The sequence below is a fragment of the Mytilus trossulus genome, chromosome 14 (genome assembly GCF_036588685.1).
Source record: "Mytilus trossulus isolate FHL-02 chromosome 14, PNRI_Mtr1.1.1.hap1, whole genome shotgun sequence".
Taxonomy (NCBI): domain Eukaryota; kingdom Metazoa; phylum Mollusca; class Bivalvia; order Mytilida; family Mytilidae; genus Mytilus; species Mytilus trossulus.
Genome location: NC_086386.1, coordinates 39,929,883 through 39,949,772, shown reverse-complemented (window position 1 = coordinate 39,949,772; position 19,890 = coordinate 39,929,883). Strand labels below are relative to the sequence as shown.

The following is a 19,890-nucleotide window of genomic DNA, read 5'->3' as shown; positions in this document are numbered from 1 at the left end:
GCACAGTATCCGTTATGCTTGCAAATACACATTTAAGTTTAATGAGATTAAACAAAATACTTGCAATTATATGTAAACATTCTAATCATTACAAACCCTTTGAATAATTGCTGACAAATCATCCGTTTAATTCCATATTTGGATAGCTGTTTACGTATTTGCATATCGCATATAAATGTTTTTATAGAAATATAAAGTAAACGACGAACTTGGTACACATTAAAACACTTTAACTCATACCAATGTCGGGTTCTTGAAAATAAAATTTCTTTTAAAAGTACAATAATAATGACCTTTAATTATCTCTGACTTTCAGGAACACCAGGACCTCAAGGACCCAAAGGAGAAACTGGTATGTATCAACGTGTAAATAAAATGCATTCTGGTTACAATTTATCGTATTTGCTCACAAGACACAAATAATAAATATCAAAAGAAATACGTTTCATCAAAATTGTAATCAAACTATTCATTTACTTTAAAAAAAAAAAAAAAAGAATTTATCCATTAAAAGTGATAGTTTGAACAAATCCCCTAATAGCACTGTAGTTTGTCTGTTGAATTTGCAAACAACGCACACTGCGTATTCGTCTGATTTTAAAGGGTACACTCTTTTGATAATAGAAGTCTTATTGTATGTTAGTGGATATTTAATTTCGTGGTTTTACCAACGTTCTTATGCAACCTTTAACAATGAGTATTCCTTTGAACTATAAAATTCGTTGTTCACGTTTTCCCACAAAATCAGCCATGCATCCTTACAAATACAAATGAATCAACAGAAGATAGTTATCTGAAATGTTGAGATTAAAGAAAAATATAATACCTGTCAAAGCACACTAACAACTAAAAGTCATGTATTTTTAAAACAGATAATGTTGATGTATTGTACTTATACTAGCATATCTTATCTTACTTTCAGGCGCAGACGGACAAAACGGAGCCAATGGTATGCATTCTTAAAAATACACATATAACTTTCATGTGGTTAAACAAATCACTTGCAATTATATTTTAACATTGTTTTTATTACAAACATTTTTTAACGTTGCTAACAAATCATTTTTTTTATTTCTTTGATAACGTTTTGGCCTTTTTGTTCAATTTTCAAGCCACATACAAACTTTTGTAAATTGAAGTCTTATTTTATTTTTGTGGATTTTTAATTTCTTGAGTTTGCCAACTTTTGTATACCAGGTTGACAAATGTGAATTTCTTTGACCAATAAAATCCGTTGTCCACACCTTCCCACGCAATCAGCAATACCATTCCTACAAATACAAAGGAATAAAAAGAAGATAGTTATCTGAAATTTTGAGAGAAAAGAACAATATGATACCAGTCTAACCATAATAACAAATAAAAAGATATTTTTTTTATATTATTGAACTTATGCTATCCTATTTTCTCTAACTTTTAGGATCAAACGGAGCCGATGGTATGTATCAACTTTCGTCTTTATGCCAACTGCACCCTGTTTGCACAGTATCCGTTATGCTTGCAAATACACATTTAAGTTTAATGAGATTAAACAAAATACTTGCAATTATATGTAAACATTCTAATCATTACAAACCCTTTGAATAATTGCTGACAAATCATCCGTTTAATTCCATATTTGGATAGCTGTTTACGTATTTGCATATCGCATATAAATGTTTTTATAGAAATATAAAGTAAACGACGAACTTGGTACACATTAAAACACTTTAACTCATACCAATGTCGGGTTCTTGAAAATAAAATTTCTTTTAAAAGTACAATAATAATGACCTTTAATTATCTCTGACTTTCAGGAACACCAGGACCTCAAGGACCCAAAGGAGAAACTGGTATGTATCAACGTGTAAATAAAATGCATTCTGGTTACAATTTATCGTATTTGCTCACAAGACACAAATAATAAATATCAAAAGAAATACGTTTCATCAAAATTGTAATCAAACTATTCATTTACTTTAAAAAAAAAAAAAAAAGAATTTATCCATTAAAAGTGATAGTTTGAACAAATCCCCTAATAGCACTGTAGTTTGTCTGTTGAATTTGCAAACAACGCACACTGCGTATTCGTCTGATTTTAAAGGGTACACTCTTTTGATAATAGAAGTCTTATTGTATGTTAGTGGATATTTAATTTCGTGGTTTTACCAACGTTCTTATGCAACCTTTAACAATGAGTATTCCTTTGAACTATAAAATTCGTTGTTCACGTTTTCCCACAAAATCAGCCATGCATCCTTACAAATACAAATGAATCAACAGAAGATAGTTATCTGAAATGTTGAGATTAAAGAAAAATATAATACCTGTCAAAGCACACTAACAACTAAAAGTCATGTATTTTTAAAACAGATAATGTTGATGTATTGTACTTATACTAGCATATCTTATCTTACTTTCAGGCGCAGACGGACAAAACGGAGCCAATGGTATGCATTCTTAAAAATACACATATAACTTTCATGTGGTTAAACAAATCACTTGCAATTATATTTTAACATTGTTTTTATTACAAACATTTTTTAACGTTGCTTACAAATCATTTTTTTGATTTCTTTGATAACGTTTTGGCCTTTTTGTTCAATTTTCAAGCCACATACAAACTTTTGTAAATTGAAGTCTTATTTTATTTTTGTGGATTTTTAATTTCTTGAGTTTGCCAACTTTTGTATACCAGGTTGACAAATGTGAATTTCTTTGACCAATAAAATCCGTTGTCCACACCTTCCCACGCAATCAGCAATACCATTCCTACGAATACAAAGGAAAAAAAAGAAGATAGTTATCTGAAATTTTGAGAGAAAAGAACAATATGATACCAGTCTAACCATAATAACAAATAAAAAGATATTTTTTTTATATTATTGAACTTATGCTATCCTATTTTCTCTAACTTTTAGGATCAAACGGAGCCGATGGTATGTATCAACTTTCGTCTTTATGCCAACTGCACCCTGTTTGCACAGTATCCGTTATGCTTGCAAATACACATTTAAGTTTAATGAGATTAAACAAAATACTTGCAATTATATGTAAACATTCTAATCATTACAAACCCTTTGAATAATTGCTGACAAATCATCCGTTTAATTCCATATTTGGGTAGCTGTTTACGTATTTGCATATCGCATATAAATGTTTTTATAGAAATATAAAGTAAACGACGAACTTGGTACACATTAAAACACTTTAACTCATACCAATGTCGGGTTCTTGAAAATAAAATTTCTTTTAAAAGTACAATAATAATGACCTTTAATTATCTCTGACTTTCAGGAACACCAGGACCTCAAGGACCCAAAGGAGAAACTGGTATGTATCAACGTGTAAATAAAATGCATTCTGGTTACAATTTATCGTATTTGCTCACAAGACACAAATAATAAATATCAAAAGAAATACGTTTCATCAAAATTGAAATCAAACTATTCATTTACTTTAAAAAAAAAAAAAAAGAATTTATCCATTAAAAGTGATAGTTTGAACAAATCCCCTAATAGCACTGTAGTTTGTCTGTTGAATTTGCAAACAACGCACACTGCGTATTCGTCTGATTTTAAAGGGTACACTCTTTTGATAATAGAAGTCTTATTGTATGTTAGTGGATATTTAATTTCGTGGTTTTACCAACGTTCTTATGCAACCTTTAACAATGAGTATTCCTTTGAACTATAAAATTCGTTGTTCACGTTTTCCCACAAAATCAGCCATGCATCCTTACAAATACAAATGAATCAACAGAAGATAGTTATCTGAAATGTTGAGATTAAAGAAAAATATAATACCTGTCAAAGCACACTAACAACTAAAAGTCATGTATTTTAAAAACAGATAATGTTGATGTATTGTACTTATACTAGCATATCTTATCTTACTTTCAGGCGCAGACGGACAAAACGGAGCCAATGGTATGCATTCCTAAAAATACACATATAACTTTCATGTGGTTAAACAAATCACTTGCAATTATATTTTAACATTGTTTTTATTACAAACATTTTTTAACGTTGCTTACAAATCATTTTTTTGATTTCTTTGATAACGTTTTGGCCTTTTTGTTCAATTTTCAAGCCACATACAAACTTTTGTAAATTGAAGTCTTATTTTATTTTTGTGGATTTTTAATTTCTTGAGTTTGCCAACTTTTGTATACCAGGTTGACAAATGTGAATTTCTTTGACCAATAAAATCCGTTGTCCACACCTTCCCACGCAATCAGCAATACCATTCCTACGAATACAAAGGAATAAAAAGAAGATAGTTATCTGAAATTTTGAGAGAAAAGAACAATATGATACCAGTCTAACCATAATAACAAATAAAAAGATATTTTTTTTATATTATTGAACTTATGCTTTCCTATTTTCTCTAACTTTTAGGATCAAACGGAGCCGATGGTATGTATCAACTTTCGTCTTTATGCCAACTGCACCCTGTTTGCACAGTATCCGTTATGCTTGCAAATACACATTTAAGTTTAATGAGATTAAACAAAATACTTGCAATTATATGTAAACATTCTAATCATTACAAACCCTTGAATAATTGCTGACAAATCATCCGTTTAATTCCATATTTGGATAGCTGTTTACGTATTTGCATATCGCATATAAATGTTTTTATAGAAATATAAAGTAAACGACGAACTTGGTACACATTAAAACACTTTAACTCATACCAATGTCGGGTTCTTGAAAATAAAATTTCTTTTAAAAGTACAATAATGATGACCTTTAATTATCTCTGACTTTCAGGAACACCTGGACCTCAAGGACCCAAAGGAGAAACTGGTATGTATCCACGTGTAAATAAAATGCATTCTGGTTACAATTTATCGTATTTGCTCACAAGACACAAATAATAAATATCAAAAGAAATACGTTTCATCAAAATTGTAATCAAACTATTCATTTACTTTAAAAAAAAAAAAAAAAAAATTATCCATTAAAAGTGATAGTTTGAACAAATCCCCTAATAGCACTGTAGTTTGTCTGTTGAATTTGCAAACAACGCACACTGCGTATTCGTCTGATTTTAAAGGGTACACTCTTTTGATAATAGAAGTCTTATTGTATGTTAGTGGATATTTAATTTCGTGGTTTTACCAACGTTCTTATGCAACCTTTAACAATGAGTATTCCTTTGAACTATAAAATTCGTTGTTCACGTTTTCCCACAAAATCAGCCATGCATCCTTACAAATACAAATGAATCAACAGAAGATATTTATCTGAAATGTTGAGATTAAAGAAAAATATAATACCTGTCAAAGCACACTAACAACTAAAAGTCATGTATTTTTAAAACAGATAACGTTGATGTATTGTACTTATACTAGCATATCTTATCTTACTTTCAGGCGCAGACGGACAAAACGGAGCCAATGGTATGCATTCTTAAAAATACACATATAACTTTCATGTGGTTAAACAAATCACTTGCAATTATATTTTAACATTGTTTTTATTACAAACATTTTTTAACGTTGCTTACAAATCATTTTTTTTATTTCTTTGATAACGTTTTGGACTTTTTGTTCAATTTTCAAGCCACATACAAACCTTTGTAAATTGAGTTCATTATTTTATTTTTGTGGATTTTTAATTTCTTGAGTTTGCCAACTTTTGTATACCAGGTTGAAAAATGTGAATTTCTTTGACCAATAAAATCCGTTGTCCACACCTTCCCACGCAATCAGCAATACCATTCCTACGAATACAAAGGAATAAAAAGAAGATAGTTATCTGAAATTTTGAGAGAAAAGAACAATATGATACCAGTCTAACCATAATAACAAATAAAAAGATATTTTTTTTATATTATTGAACTTATGCTATCCTATTTTCTCTAACTTTTAGGATCAAACGGAGCCGATGGTATGTATCAACTTTCGTGTTTATGCCAACTGCACCCTGTTTGCACAGTATCCGTTATGCTTGCAAATACACATTTAAGTTTAATGAGATTAAACAAAATACTTGCAATTATATGTAAACATTCTAATCATTACAAACCCTTGAATAATTGCTGACAAATCATCCGTTTAATTCCATATTTGGATAGCTGTTTACGTATTTGCATATCGCATATAAATGTTTTTATAGAAATATAAAGTAAACGACGAACTTGGTACACATTAAAACACTTTAACTCATACCAATGTCGGGTTCTTGAAAATAAAATTTCTTTTAAAAGTACAATAATGATGACCTTTAATTATCTCTGACTTTCAGGAACACCTGGACCTCAAGGACCCAAAGGAGAAACTGGTATGTATCCACGTGTAAATAAAATGCATTCTGGTTACAATTTATCGTATTTGCTCACAAGACACAAATAATAAATATCAAAAGAAATACGTTTCATCAAAATTGTAATCAAACTATTCATTTACTTTAAAAAAAAAAAAAAAAAATTATCCATTAAAAGTGATAGTTTGAACAAATCCCCTAATAGCACTGTAGTTTGTCTGTTGAATTTGCAAACAACGCACACTGCGTATTCGTCTGATTTTAAAGGGTACACTCTTTTGATAATAGAAGTCTTATTGTATGTTAGTGGATATTTAATTTCGTGGTTTTACCAACGTTCTTATGCAACCTTTAACAATGAGTATTCCTTTGAACTATAAAATTCGTTGTTCACGTTTTCCCACAAAATCAGCCATGCATCCTTACAAATACAAATGAATCAACAGAAGATATTTATCTGAAATGTTGAGATTAAAGAAAAATATAATACCTGTCAAAGCACACTAACAACTAAAAGTCATGTATTTTTAAAACAGATAACGTTGATGTATTGTACTTATACTAGCATATCTTATCTTACTTTCAGGCGCAGACGGACAAAACGGAGCCAATGGTATGCATTCTTAAAAATACACATATAACTTTCATGTGGTTAAACAAATCACTTGCAATTATATTTTAACATTGTTTTTATTACAAACATTTTTTAACGTTGCTTACAAATCATTTTTTTTATTTCTTTGATAACGTTTTGGACTTTTTGTTCAATTTTCAAGCCACATACAAACTTTTGTAAATTGAGTTCATTATTTTATTTTTGTGGATTTTTAATTTCTTGAGTTTGCCAACTTTTGTATACCAGGTTGAAAAATGTGAATTTCTTTGACCAATAAAATCCGTTGTCCACACCTTCCCACGCAATCAGCAATACCATTCCTACGAATACAAAGGAATAAAAAGAAGATAGTTATCTGAAATTTTGAGAGAAAAGAACAATATGATACCAGTCTAACCATAATAACAAATAAAAAGATATTTTTTTTATATTATTGAACTTATGCTATCCTATTTTCTCTAACTTTTAGGATCAAACGGAGCCGATGGTATGTATCAACTTTCGTGTTTATGCCAACTGCACCCTGTTTGCACAGTATCCGTTATGCTTGCAAATACACATTTAAGTTTAATGAGATTAAACAAAATACTTGCAATTATATGTAAACATTCTAATCATTACAAACCCTTGAATAATTGCTGACAAATCATCCGTTTAATTCCATATTTGGATAGCTGTTTACGTATTTGCATATCGCATATAAATGTTTTTATAGAAATATAAAGTAAACGACGAACTTGGTACACATTAAAACACTTTAACTCATACCAATGTCGGGTTCTTGAAAATAAAATTTCTTTTAAAAGTACAATAATGATGACCTTTAATTATCTCTGACTTTCAGGAACACCTGGACCTCAAGGACCCAAAGGAGAAACTGGTATGTATCCACGTGTAAATAAAATGCATTCTGGTTACAATTTATCGTATTTGCTCACAAGACACAAATAATAAATATCAAAAGAAATACGTTTCATCAAAATTGTAATCAAACTATTCATTTACTTTAAAAAAAAAAAAAAAAAATTATCCATTAAAAGTGATAGTTTGAACAAATCCCCTAATAGCACTGTAGTTTGTCTGTTGAATTTGCAAACAACGCACACTGCGTATTCGTCTGATTTTAAAGGGTACACTCTTTTGATAATAGAAGTCTTATTGTATGTTAGTGGATATTTAATTTCGTGGTTTTACCAACGTTCTTATGCAACCTTTAACAATGAGTATTCCTTTGAACTATAAAATTCGTTGTTCACGTTTTCCCACAAAATCAGCCATGCATCCTTACAAATACAAATGAATCAACAGAAGATATTTATCTGAAATGTTGAGATTAAAGAAAAATATAATACCTGTCAAAGCACACTAACAACTAAAAGTCATGTATTTTTAAAACAGATAACGTTGATGTATTGTACTTATACTAGCATATCTTATCTTACTTTCAGGCGCAGACGGACAAAACGGAGCCAATGGTATGCATTCTTAAAAATACACATATAACTTTCATGTGGTTAAACAAATCACTTGCAATTATATTTTAACATTGTTTTTATTACAAACATTTTTTAACGTTGCTTACAAATCATTTTTTTTATTTCTTTGATAACGTTTTGGACTTTTTGTTCAATTTTCAAGCCACATACAAACTTTTGTAAATTGAGTTCATTATTTTATTTTTGTGGATTTTTAATTTCTTGAGTTTGCCAACTTTTGTATACCAGGTTGAAAAATGTGAATTTCTTTGACCAATAAAATCCGTTGTCCACACCTTCCCACGCAATCAGCAATACCATTCCTACGAATACAAAGGAATAAAAAGAAGATAGTTATCTGAAATTTTGAGAGAAAAGAACAATATGATACCAGTCTAACCATAATAACAAATAAAAAGATATTTTTTTTATATTATTGAACTTATGCTATCCTATTTTCTCTAACTTTTAGGATCAAACGGAGCCGATGGTATGTATCAACTTTCGTGTTTATGCCAACTGCACCCTGTTTGCACAGTATCCGTTATGCTTGCAAATACACATTTAAGTTTAATGAGATTAAACAAAATACTTGCAATTATATGTAAACATTCTAATCATTACAAACCCTTGAATAATTGCTGACAAATCATCCGTTTAATTCCATATTTGGATAGCTGTTTACGTATTTGCATATCGCATATAAATGTTTTTATAGAAATATAAAGTAAACGACGAACTTGGTACACATTAAAACACTTTAACTCATACCAATGTCGGGTTCTTGAAAATAAAATTTCTTTTAAAAGTACAATAATGATGACCTTTAATTATCTCTGACTTTCAGGAACACCAGGACCTCAAGGACCCAAAGGAGAAACTGGTATGTATCAACGTGTAAATAAAATGCATTCTGGTTACAATTTATCGTATTTGCTCACAAGACACAAATAATAAATATCAAAAGAAATACGTTTCATCAAAATTGTAATCAAACTATTCATTTACTTTAAAAAAAAAAAAAAAAAAAAATTATCCATTAAAAGTGATAGTTTGAACAAATCCCCTAATAGCACTGTAGTTTGTCTGTTGAATTTGCAAACAACGCACACTGCGTATTCGTCTGATTTTAAAGGGTACACTCTTTTGATAATAGAAGTCTTATTGTATGTTAGTGGATATTTAATTTCGTGGTTTTACCAACGTTCTTATGCAACCTTTAACAATGAGTATTCCTTTGAACTATAAAATTCGTTGTTCACGTTTTCCCACAAAATCAGCCATGCATCCTTACAAATACAAATGAATCAACAGAAGATATTTATCTGAAATGTTGAGATTAAAGAAAAATATAATACCTGTCAAAGCACACTAACAACTAAAAGTCATGTATTTTTAAAACAGATAACGTTGATGTATTGTACTTATACTAGCATATCTTATCTTACTTTCAGGCGCAGACGGACAAAACGGAGCCAATGGTATGCATTCTTAAAAATACACATATAACTTTCATGTGGTTAAACAAATCACTTGCAATTATATTTTAACATTGTTTTTATTACAAACATTTTTTAACGTTGCTTACAAATCATTTTTTTTTATTTCTTTGATAACGTTTTGGACTTTTTGTTCAATTTTCAAGCCACATACAAACTTTTGTAAATTGAAGTCTTATTTTATTTTTGTGGATTTTTAATTTCTTGAGTTTGCCAACTTTTGTATACCAGGTTGAAAAATGTGAATTTCTTTGACCAATAAAATCCGTTGTCCACACCTTCCCACGCAATCAGCAATACCATTCCTACGAATACAAAGGAATAAAAAGAAGATAGTTATCTGAAATTTTGAGAGAAAAGAACAATATGATACCAGTCTAACCATAATAACAAATAAAAAGATATTTTTTTTATATTATTGAACTTATGCTATCCTATTTTCTCTAACTTTTAGGATCAAACGGAGCCGATGGTATGTATCAACTTTCGTGTTTATGCCAACTGCACCCTGTTTGCACAGTATCCGTTATGCTTGCAAATACACATTTAAGTTTAATGAGATTAAACAAAATACTTGCAATTATATGTAAACATTCTAATCATTACAAACCCTTGAATAATTGCTGACACATCATCCGTTTAATTCCATATTTGGATAGCTGTTTACGTATTTGCATATCGCATATAAATGTTTTTATAGAAATATAAAGTAAACGACGAACTTGGTACACATTAAAACACTTTAACTCATACCAATGTCGGGTTCTTGAAAATAAAATTTCTTTTAAAAGTACAATAATGATGACCTTTAATTATCTCTGACTTTCAGGAACACCAGGACCTCAAGGACCCAAAGGAGAAACTGGTATGTATCAACGTGTAAATAAAATGCATTCTGGTTACAATTTATCGTATTTGCTCACAAGACACAAATAATAAATATCAAAAGAAATACGTTTCATCAAAATTGTAATCAAACTATTCATTTACTTTAAAAAAAAAAAAAAAAAGAATTTATCCATTAAAAGTGATAGTTTGAACAAATCCCCTAATAGCACTGTAGTTTGTCTGTTGAATTTGCAAACAACGCACACTGCGTATTCGTCTGATTTTAAAGGGTACACTCTTTTGATAATAGAAGTCTTATTGTATGTTAGTGGATATTTAATTTCGTGGTTTTACCAACGTTCTTATGCAACCTTTAACAATGAGTATTCCTTTGAACTATAAAATTCGTTGTTCACGTTTTCCCACAAAATCAGCCATGCATCCTTACAAATACAAATGAATCAACAGAAGATATTTATCTGAAATGTTGAGATTAAAGAAAAATATAATACCTGTCAAAGCACACTAACAACTAAAAGTCATGTATTTTTAAAACAGATAACGTTGATGTATTGTACTTATACTAGCATATCTTATCTTACTTTCAGGCGCAGACGGACAAAACGGAGCCAATGGTATGCATTCTTAAAAATACACATATAACTTTCATGTGGTTAAACAAATCACTTGCAATTATATTTTAACATTGTTTTTATTACAAACATTTTTTAACGTTGCTTACAAATCATTTTTTTTTATGTCTTTGATAACGTTTTGGACTTTTTGTTCAATTTTCAAGCCACATACAAACTTTTGTAAATTGAAGTCTTATTTTATTTTTGTGGATTTTTAATTTCTTGAGTTTGCCAACTTTTGTATACCAGGTTGAAAAATGTGAATTTCTTTGACCAATAAAATCCGTTGTCCACACCTTCCCACGCAATCAGCAATACCATTCCTACGAATACAAAGGAATAAAAAGAAGATAGTTATCTGAAATTTTGAGAGAAAAGAACAATATGATACCAGTCTAACCATAATAACAAATAAAAAGATATTTTTTTTATATTATTGAACTTATGCTATCCTATTTTCTCTAACTTTTAGGATCAAACGGAGCCGATGGTATGTATCAACTTTCGTGTTTATGCCAACTGCACCCTGTTTGCACAGTATCCGTTATGCTTGCAAATACACATTTAAGTTTAATGAGATTAAACAAAATACTTGCAATTATATGTAAACATTCTAATCATTACAAACCCTTGAATAATTGCTGACACATCATCCGTTTAATTCCATATTTGGATAGCTGTTTACGTATTTGCATATCGCATATAAATGTTTTTATAGAAATATAAAGTAAACGACGAACTTGGTACACATTAAAACACTTTAACTCATACCAATGTCGGGTTCTTGAAAATAAAATTTCTTTTAAAAGTACAATAATGATGACCTTTAATTATCTCTGACTTTCAGGAACACCAGGACCTCAAGGACCCAAAGGAGAAACTGGTATGTATCAACGTGTAAATAAAATGCATTCTGGTTACAATTTATCGTATTTGCTCACAAGACACAAATAATAAATATCAAAAGAAATACGTTTCATCAAAATTGTAATCAAACTATTCATTTACTTTAAAAAAAAAAAAAAAAAAGAATTTATCCATTAAAAGTGATAGTTTGAACAAATCCCCTAATAGCACTGTAGTTTGTCTGTTGAATTTGCAAACAACGCACACTGCGTATTCGTCTGATTTTAAAGGGTACACTCTTTTGATAATAGAAGTCTTATTGTATGTTAGTGGATATTTAATTTCGTGGTTTTACCAACGTTCTTATGCAACCTTTAACAATGAGTATTCCTTTGAACTATAAAATTCGTTGTTCACGTTTTCCCACAAAATCAGCCATGCATCCTTACAAATACAAATGAATCAACAGAAGATATTTATCTGAAATGTTGAGATTAAAGAAAAATATAATACCTGTCAAAGCACACTAACAACTAAAAGTCATGTATTTTTAAAACAGATAACGTTGATGTATTGTACTTATACTAGCATATCTTATCTTACTTTCAGGCGCAGACGGACAAAACGGAGCCAATGGTATGCATTCTTAAAAATACACATATAACTTTCATGTGGTTAAACAAATCACTTGCAATTATATTTTAACATTGTTTTTATTACAAACATTTTTTAACGTTGCTTACAAATCATTTTTTTTTATGTCTTTGATAACGTTTTGGACTTTTTGTTCAATTTTCAAGCCACATACAAACTTTTGTAAATTGAAGTCTTATTTTATTTTTGTGGATTTTTAATTTCTTGAGTTTGCCAACTTTTGTATACCAGGTTGAAAAATGTGAATTTCTTTGACCAATAAAATCCGTTGTCCACACCTTCCCACGCAATCAGCAATACCATTCCTACGAATACAAAGGAATAAAAAGAAGATAGTTATCTGAAATTTTGAGAGAAAAGAACAATATGATACCAGTCTAACCATAATAACAAATAAAAAGATATTTTTTTTATATTATTGAACTTATGCTATCCTATTTTCTCTAACTTTTAGGATCAAACGGAGCCGATGGTATGTATCAACTTTCGTGTTTATGCCAACTGCACCCTGTTTGCACAGTATCCGTTATGCTTGCAAATACACATTTAAGTTTAATGAGATTAAACAAAATACTTGCAATTATATGTAAACATTCTAATCATTACAAACCCTTGAATAATTGCTGACAAATCATCCGTTTAATTCCATATTTGGATAGCTGTTTACGTATTTGAATATCGCATATAAATGTTTTTATAGAAATATAAAGTAAACGACGAACTTGGTACACATTAAAACACTTTAACTCATACCAATGTCGGGTTCTTGAAAATAAAATTTCTTTTAAAAGTACAATAATGATGACCTTTAATTATCTCTGACTTTCAGGAACACCAGGACCTCAAGGACCCAAAGGAGAAACTGGTATGTATCAACGTGTAAATAAAATGCATTCTGGTTACAATTTATCGTATTTGCTCACAAGACACAAATAATAAATATCAAAAGAAATACGTTTCATCAAAATTGTAATCAAACTATTCATTTACTTTAAAAAAAAAAAAAAGAATTTATCCATTAAAAGTGATAGTTTGAACAAATCCCCTAATAGCACTGTAGTTTGTCTGTTGAATTTGCAAACAACGCACACGGCGTATTCGTCTGATTTTAAAGGGTACACTCTTTTGATAATAGAAGTCTTATTGTATGTTAGTGGATATTTAATTTCGTGGTTTCACCAACGTTCTTATGCAACCTTTAACAATGAGTATTCCTTTGAACTATAAAATTCGTTGTTCACGTTTTCCCACAAAATCAGCCATGCATCCTTACAAATACAAATGAATCAACAGAAGATATTTATCTGAAATGTTGAGATTAAAGAAAAATATAATACCTGTCAAAGCACACTAACAACTAAAAGTCATGTATTTTTAAAACAGATAACGTTGATGTATTGTACTTATACTAGCATATCTTATCTTACTTTCAGGCGCAGACGGACAAAACGGAGCCAATGGTATGCATTCTTAAAAATACACATATAACTTTCATGTGGTTAAACAAATCACTTGCAATTATATTTTAACATTGTTTTTATTACAAACATTTTTTAACGTTGCTTACAAATCATTTTTTTTTATTTCTTTGATAACGTTTTGGACTTTTTGTTCAATTTTCAAGCCACATACAAACTTTTGTAAATTGAAGTCTTATTTTATTTTTGTGGATTTTTAATTTCTTGAGTTTGCCAACTTTTGTATACCAGGTTGCAAAATGTGAATTTCTTTGACCAATAAAATCCGTTGTCCACACCTTCCCACGCAATCAGCAATACCATTCCTACGAATACAAAGGAATAAAAAGAAGATAGTTATCTGAAATTTTGAGAGAAAAGAACAATATGATACCAGTCTAACCATAATAACAAATAAAAAGATATTTTTTTTATATTATTGAACTTATGCTATCCTATTTTCTCTAACTTTTAGGATCAAACGGAGCCGATGGTATGTATCAACTTTCGTGTTTATGCCAACTGCACCCTGTTTGCACAGTATCCGTTATGCTTGCAAATACACATTTAAGTTTAATGAGATTAAACAAAATACTTGCAATTATATGTAAACATTCTAATCATTACAAACCCTTGAATAATTGCTGACAAATCATCCGTTTAATTCCATATTTGGATAGCTGTTTACGTATTTGAATATCGCATATAAATGTTTTTATAGAAATATAAAGTAAACGACGAACTTGGTACACATTAAAACACTTTAACTCATACCAATGTCGGGTTCTTGAAAATAAAATTTCTTTTAAAAGTACAATAATGATGACCTTTAATTATCTCTGACTTTCAGGAACACCAGGACCTCAAGGACCCAAAGGAGAAACTGGTATGTATCAACGTGTAAATAAAATGCATTCTGGTTACAATTTATCGTATTTGCTCACAAGACACAAATAATAAATATCAAAAGAAATACGTTTCATCAAAATTGTAATCAAACTATTCATTTACTTTAAAAAAAAAAAAAAGAATTTATCCATTAAAAGTGATAGTTTGAACAAATCCCCTAATAGCACTGTAGTTTGTCTGTTGAATTTGCAAACAACGCACACGGCGTATTCGTCTGATTTTAAAGGGTACACTCTTTTGATAATAGAAGTCTTATTGTATGTTAGTGGATATTTAATTTCGTGGTTTCACCAACGTTCTTATGCAACCTTTAACAATGAGTATTCCTTTGAACTATAAAATTCGTTGTTCACGTTTTCCCACAAAATCAGCCATGCATCCTTACAAATACAAATGAATCAACAGAAGATATTTATCTGAAATGTTGAGATTAAAGAAAAATATAATACCTGTCAAAGCACACTAACAACTAAAAGTCATGTATTTTTAAAACAGATAACGTTGATGTATTGTACTTATACTAGCATATCTTATCTTACTTTCAGGCGCAGACGGACAAAACGGAGCCAATGGTATGCATTCTTAAAAATACACATATAACTTTCATGTGGTTAAACAAATCACTTGCAATTATATTTTAACATTGTTTTTATTACAAACATTTTTTAACGTTGCTTACAAATCATTTTTTTTTATTTCTTTGATAACGTTTTGGACTTTTTGTTCAATTTTCAAGCCACATACAAACTTTTGTAAATTGAAGTCTTATTTTATTTTTGTGGATTTTTAATTTCTTGAGTTTGCCAACTTTTGTATACCAGGTTGCAAAATGTGAATTTCTTTGACCAATAAAATCCGTTGTCCACACCTTCCCACGCAATCAGCAATACCATTCCTACGAATACAAAGGAATAAAAAGAAGATAGTTATCTGAAATTTTGAGAGAAAAGAACAATATGATACCAGTCTAACCATAATAACAAATAAAAAGATATTTTTTTTATATTATTGAACTTATGCTATCCTATTTTCTCTAACTTTTAGGATCAAACGGAGCCGATGGTATGTATCAACTTTCGTGTTTATGCCAACTGCACCCTGTTTGCACAGTATCCGTTATGCTTGCAAATACACATTTAAGTTTAATGAGATTAAACAAAATACTTGCAATTATATGTAAACATTCTAATCATTACAAACCCTTGAATAATTGCTGACAAATCATCCGTTTAATTCCATATTTGGATAGCTGTTTACGTATTTGAATATCGCATATAAATGTTTTTATAGAAATATAAAGTAAACGACGAACTTGGTACACATTAAAACACTTTAACTCATACCAATGTCGGGTTCTTGAAAATAAAATTTCTTTTAAAAGTACAATAATGATGACCTTTAATTATCTCTGACTTTCAGGAACACCAGGACCTCAAGGACCCAAAGGAGAAACTGGTATGTATCAACGTGTAAATAAAATGCATTCTGGTTACAATTTATCGTATTTGCTCACAAGACACAAATAATAAATATCAAAAGAAATACGTTTCATCAAAATTGTAATCAAACTATTCATTTACTTTAAAAAAAAAAAAAAGAATTTATCCATTAAAAGTGATAGTTTGAACAAATCCCCTAATAGCACTGTAGTTTGTCTGTTGAATTTGCAAACAACGCACACTGCGTATTCGTCTGATTTTAAAGGGTACACTCTTTTGATAATAGAAGTCTTATTGTATGTTAGTGGATATTTAATTTCGTGGTTTTACCAACGTTCTTATGCAACCTTTAACAATGAGTATTCCTTTGAACTATAAAATTCGTTGTTCACGTTTTCCCACAAAATCAGCCATGCATCCTTACAAATACAAATGAATCAACAGAAGATATTTATCTGAAATGTTGAGATTAAAGAAAAATATAATACCTGTCAAAGCACACTAACAACTAAAAGTCATGTATTTTTAAAACAGATAACGTTGATGTATTGTACTTATACTAGCATATCTTATCTTACTTTCAGGCGCAGACGGACAAAACGGAGCCAATGGTATGCATTCTTAAAAATACACATATAACTTTCATGTGGTTAAACAAATCACTTGCAATTATATTTTAACATTGTTTTTATTACAAACATTTTTTAACGTTGCTTACAAATCATTTTTTTTTATTTCTTTGATAACGTTTTGGACTTTTTGTTCAATTTTCAAGCCACATACAAACTTTTGTAAATTGAAGTCTTATTTTATTTTTGTGGATTTTTAATTTCTTGAGTTTGCCAACTTTTGTATACCAGGTTGACAAATGTGAATTTCTTTGACCAATAAAATCCGTTGTCCACACCTTCCCACGCAATCAGCAATACCATTCCTACGAATACAAAGGAATAAAAAGAAGATAGTTATCTGAAATTTTGAGAGAAAAGAACAATATGATACCAGTCTAACCATAATAACAAATAAAAAGATATTTTTTTTATATTATTGAACTTATGCTATCCTATTTTCTCTAACTTTTAGGATCAAACGGAGCCGATGGTATGTATCAACTTTCGTGTTTATGCCAACTGCACCCTGTTTGCACAGTATCCGTTATGCTTGCAAATACACATTTAAGTTTAATGAGATTAAACAAAATACTTGCAATTATATGTAAACATTCTAATCATTACAAACCCTTGAATAATTGCTGACAAATCATCCGTTTAATTCCATATTTGGATAGCTGTTTACGTATTTGCATATCGCATATAAATGTTTTTATAGAAATATAAAGTAAACGACGAACTTGGTACACATTAAAACACTTTAACTCATACCAATGTCGGGTTCTTGAAAATAAAATTTCTTTTAAAAGTACAATAATGATGACCTTTAATTATCTCTGACTTTCAGGAACACCAGGACCTCAAGGACCCAAAGGAGAAACTGGTATGTATCAACGTGTAAATAAAATGCATTCTGGTTACAATTTATCGTATTTGCTCACAAGACACAAATAATAAATATCAAAAGAAATACGTTTCATCAAAATTGTAATCAAACTATTCATTTACTTTAAAAAAAAAAAAAAGAATTTATCCATTAAAAGTGATAGTTTGAACAAATCCCCTAATAGCACTGTAGTTTGTCTGTTGAATTTGCAAACAACGCACACTGCGTATTCGTCTGATTTTAAAGGGTACACTCTTTTGATAATAGAAGTCTTATTGTATGTTAGTGGATATTTAATTTCGTGGTTTTACCAACGTTCTTATGCAACCTTTAACAATGAGTATTCCTTTGAACTATAAAATTCGTTGTTCACGTTTTCCCACAAAATCAGCCATGCATCCTTACAAATACAAATGAATCAACAGAAGATATTTATCTGAAATGTTGAGATTAAAGAAAAATATAATACCTGTCAAAGCACACTAACAACTAAAAGTCATGTATTTTTAAAACAGATAACGTTGATGTATTGTACTTATACTAGCATATCTTATCTTACTTTCAGGCGCAGACGGACAAAACGGAGCCAATGGTATGCATTCTTAAAAATACACATATAACTTTCATGTGGTTAAACAAATCACTTGCAATTATATTTTAACATTGTTTTTATTACAAACATTTTTTAACGTTGCTTACAAATCATTTTTTTTTATTTCTTTGATAACGTTTTGGACTTTTTGTTCAATTTTCAAGCCACATACAAACTTTTGTAAATTGAAGTCTTATTTTATTTTTGTGGATTTTTAATTTCTTGAGTTTGCCAACTTTTGTATACCAGGTTGAAAAATGTGAATTTCTTTGACCAATAAAATCTGTTGTCCACACCTTCCCACGCAATCAGCAATACCATTCCTACGAATACAAAGGAATAAAAAGAAGATAGTTATCTGAAATTTTGAGAGAAAAGAACAATATGATACCAGTCTAACCATAATAACAAATAAAAAGATATTTTTTTTATATTATTGAACTTATGCTATCCTATTTTCTCTAACTTTTAGGATCAAACGGAGCCGATGGTATGTATCAACTTTCGTGTTTTTGCCAACTGCACCCTGTTTGCACAGTATCCGTTATGCTTTCAAATACACATTTAAGTTTAATGAGATTAAACAAAATACTTGCAATTATATGTAAACATTCTAATCATTACAAACCCTTGAATAATTGCTGACAAATCATCCGTTTAATTCCATATTTGGATAGCTGTTTACGTATTTGCATATCGCATATAAATGTTTTTATAGAAATATAAAGTAAACGACGAACTTGGTACACATTAAAACACTTTAACTCATACCAATGTCGGGTTCTTGAAAATAAAATTTCTTTTAAAAGTACAATAATGATGACCTTTAATTATCTCTGACTTTCAGGAACACCAGGACCTCAAGGACCCAAAGGAGAAACTGGTATGTATCAACGTGTAAATAAAATGCATTCTGGTTACAATTTATCGTATTTGCTCACAAGACACAAATAATAAATATCAAAAGAAATACGTTTCATCAAAATTGTAATCAAACTATTCATTTACTTTAAAAAAAAAAAAAAAGAATTTATCCATTAAAAGTGATAGTTTGAACAAATCCCCTAATAGCACTGTAGTTTGTCTGTTGAATTTGCAAACAACGCACACTGCGTATTCGTCTGATTTTAAAGGGTACACTCTTTTGATAATAGAAGTCTTATTGTATGTTAGTGGATATTTAATTTCGTGG

At 29.7% G+C, this 19,890-nt stretch overlaps 1 protein-coding gene across 1 annotated transcript in view; it reads left to right on the top strand.

Moving 5' to 3' along the window:
• Window positions 1-19,890, top strand: part of LOC134697750 (collagen alpha-1(I) chain-like) — a 154,732-nt gene that overhangs the window by 116,269 nt on the left and 18,573 nt on the right. Inside the window, exons 64-82 of the mRNA XM_063560036.1 lie at window positions 317-352; window positions 1,421-1,438; window positions 1,797-1,832; window positions 2,901-2,918; window positions 3,277-3,312; window positions 4,380-4,397; window positions 4,755-4,790; window positions 5,859-5,876; window positions 6,234-6,269; window positions 7,337-7,354; window positions 7,712-7,747; window positions 8,815-8,832; window positions 10,296-10,313; window positions 11,777-11,794; window positions 13,259-13,276; window positions 14,737-14,754; window positions 16,215-16,232; window positions 17,693-17,710; window positions 19,171-19,188. Coding sequence (XP_063416106.1) covers window positions 317-352; window positions 1,421-1,438; window positions 1,797-1,832; window positions 2,901-2,918; window positions 3,277-3,312; window positions 4,380-4,397; window positions 4,755-4,790; window positions 5,859-5,876; window positions 6,234-6,269; window positions 7,337-7,354; window positions 7,712-7,747; window positions 8,815-8,832; window positions 10,296-10,313; window positions 11,777-11,794; window positions 13,259-13,276; window positions 14,737-14,754; window positions 16,215-16,232; window positions 17,693-17,710; window positions 19,171-19,188 — 450 coding nt within the window. The remainder of the gene's footprint in view (window positions 1-316; window positions 353-1,420; window positions 1,439-1,796; window positions 1,833-2,900; window positions 2,919-3,276; window positions 3,313-4,379; window positions 4,398-4,754; window positions 4,791-5,858; window positions 5,877-6,233; window positions 6,270-7,336; window positions 7,355-7,711; window positions 7,748-8,814; window positions 8,833-10,295; window positions 10,314-11,776; window positions 11,795-13,258; window positions 13,277-14,736; window positions 14,755-16,214; window positions 16,233-17,692; window positions 17,711-19,170; window positions 19,189-19,890) is intronic.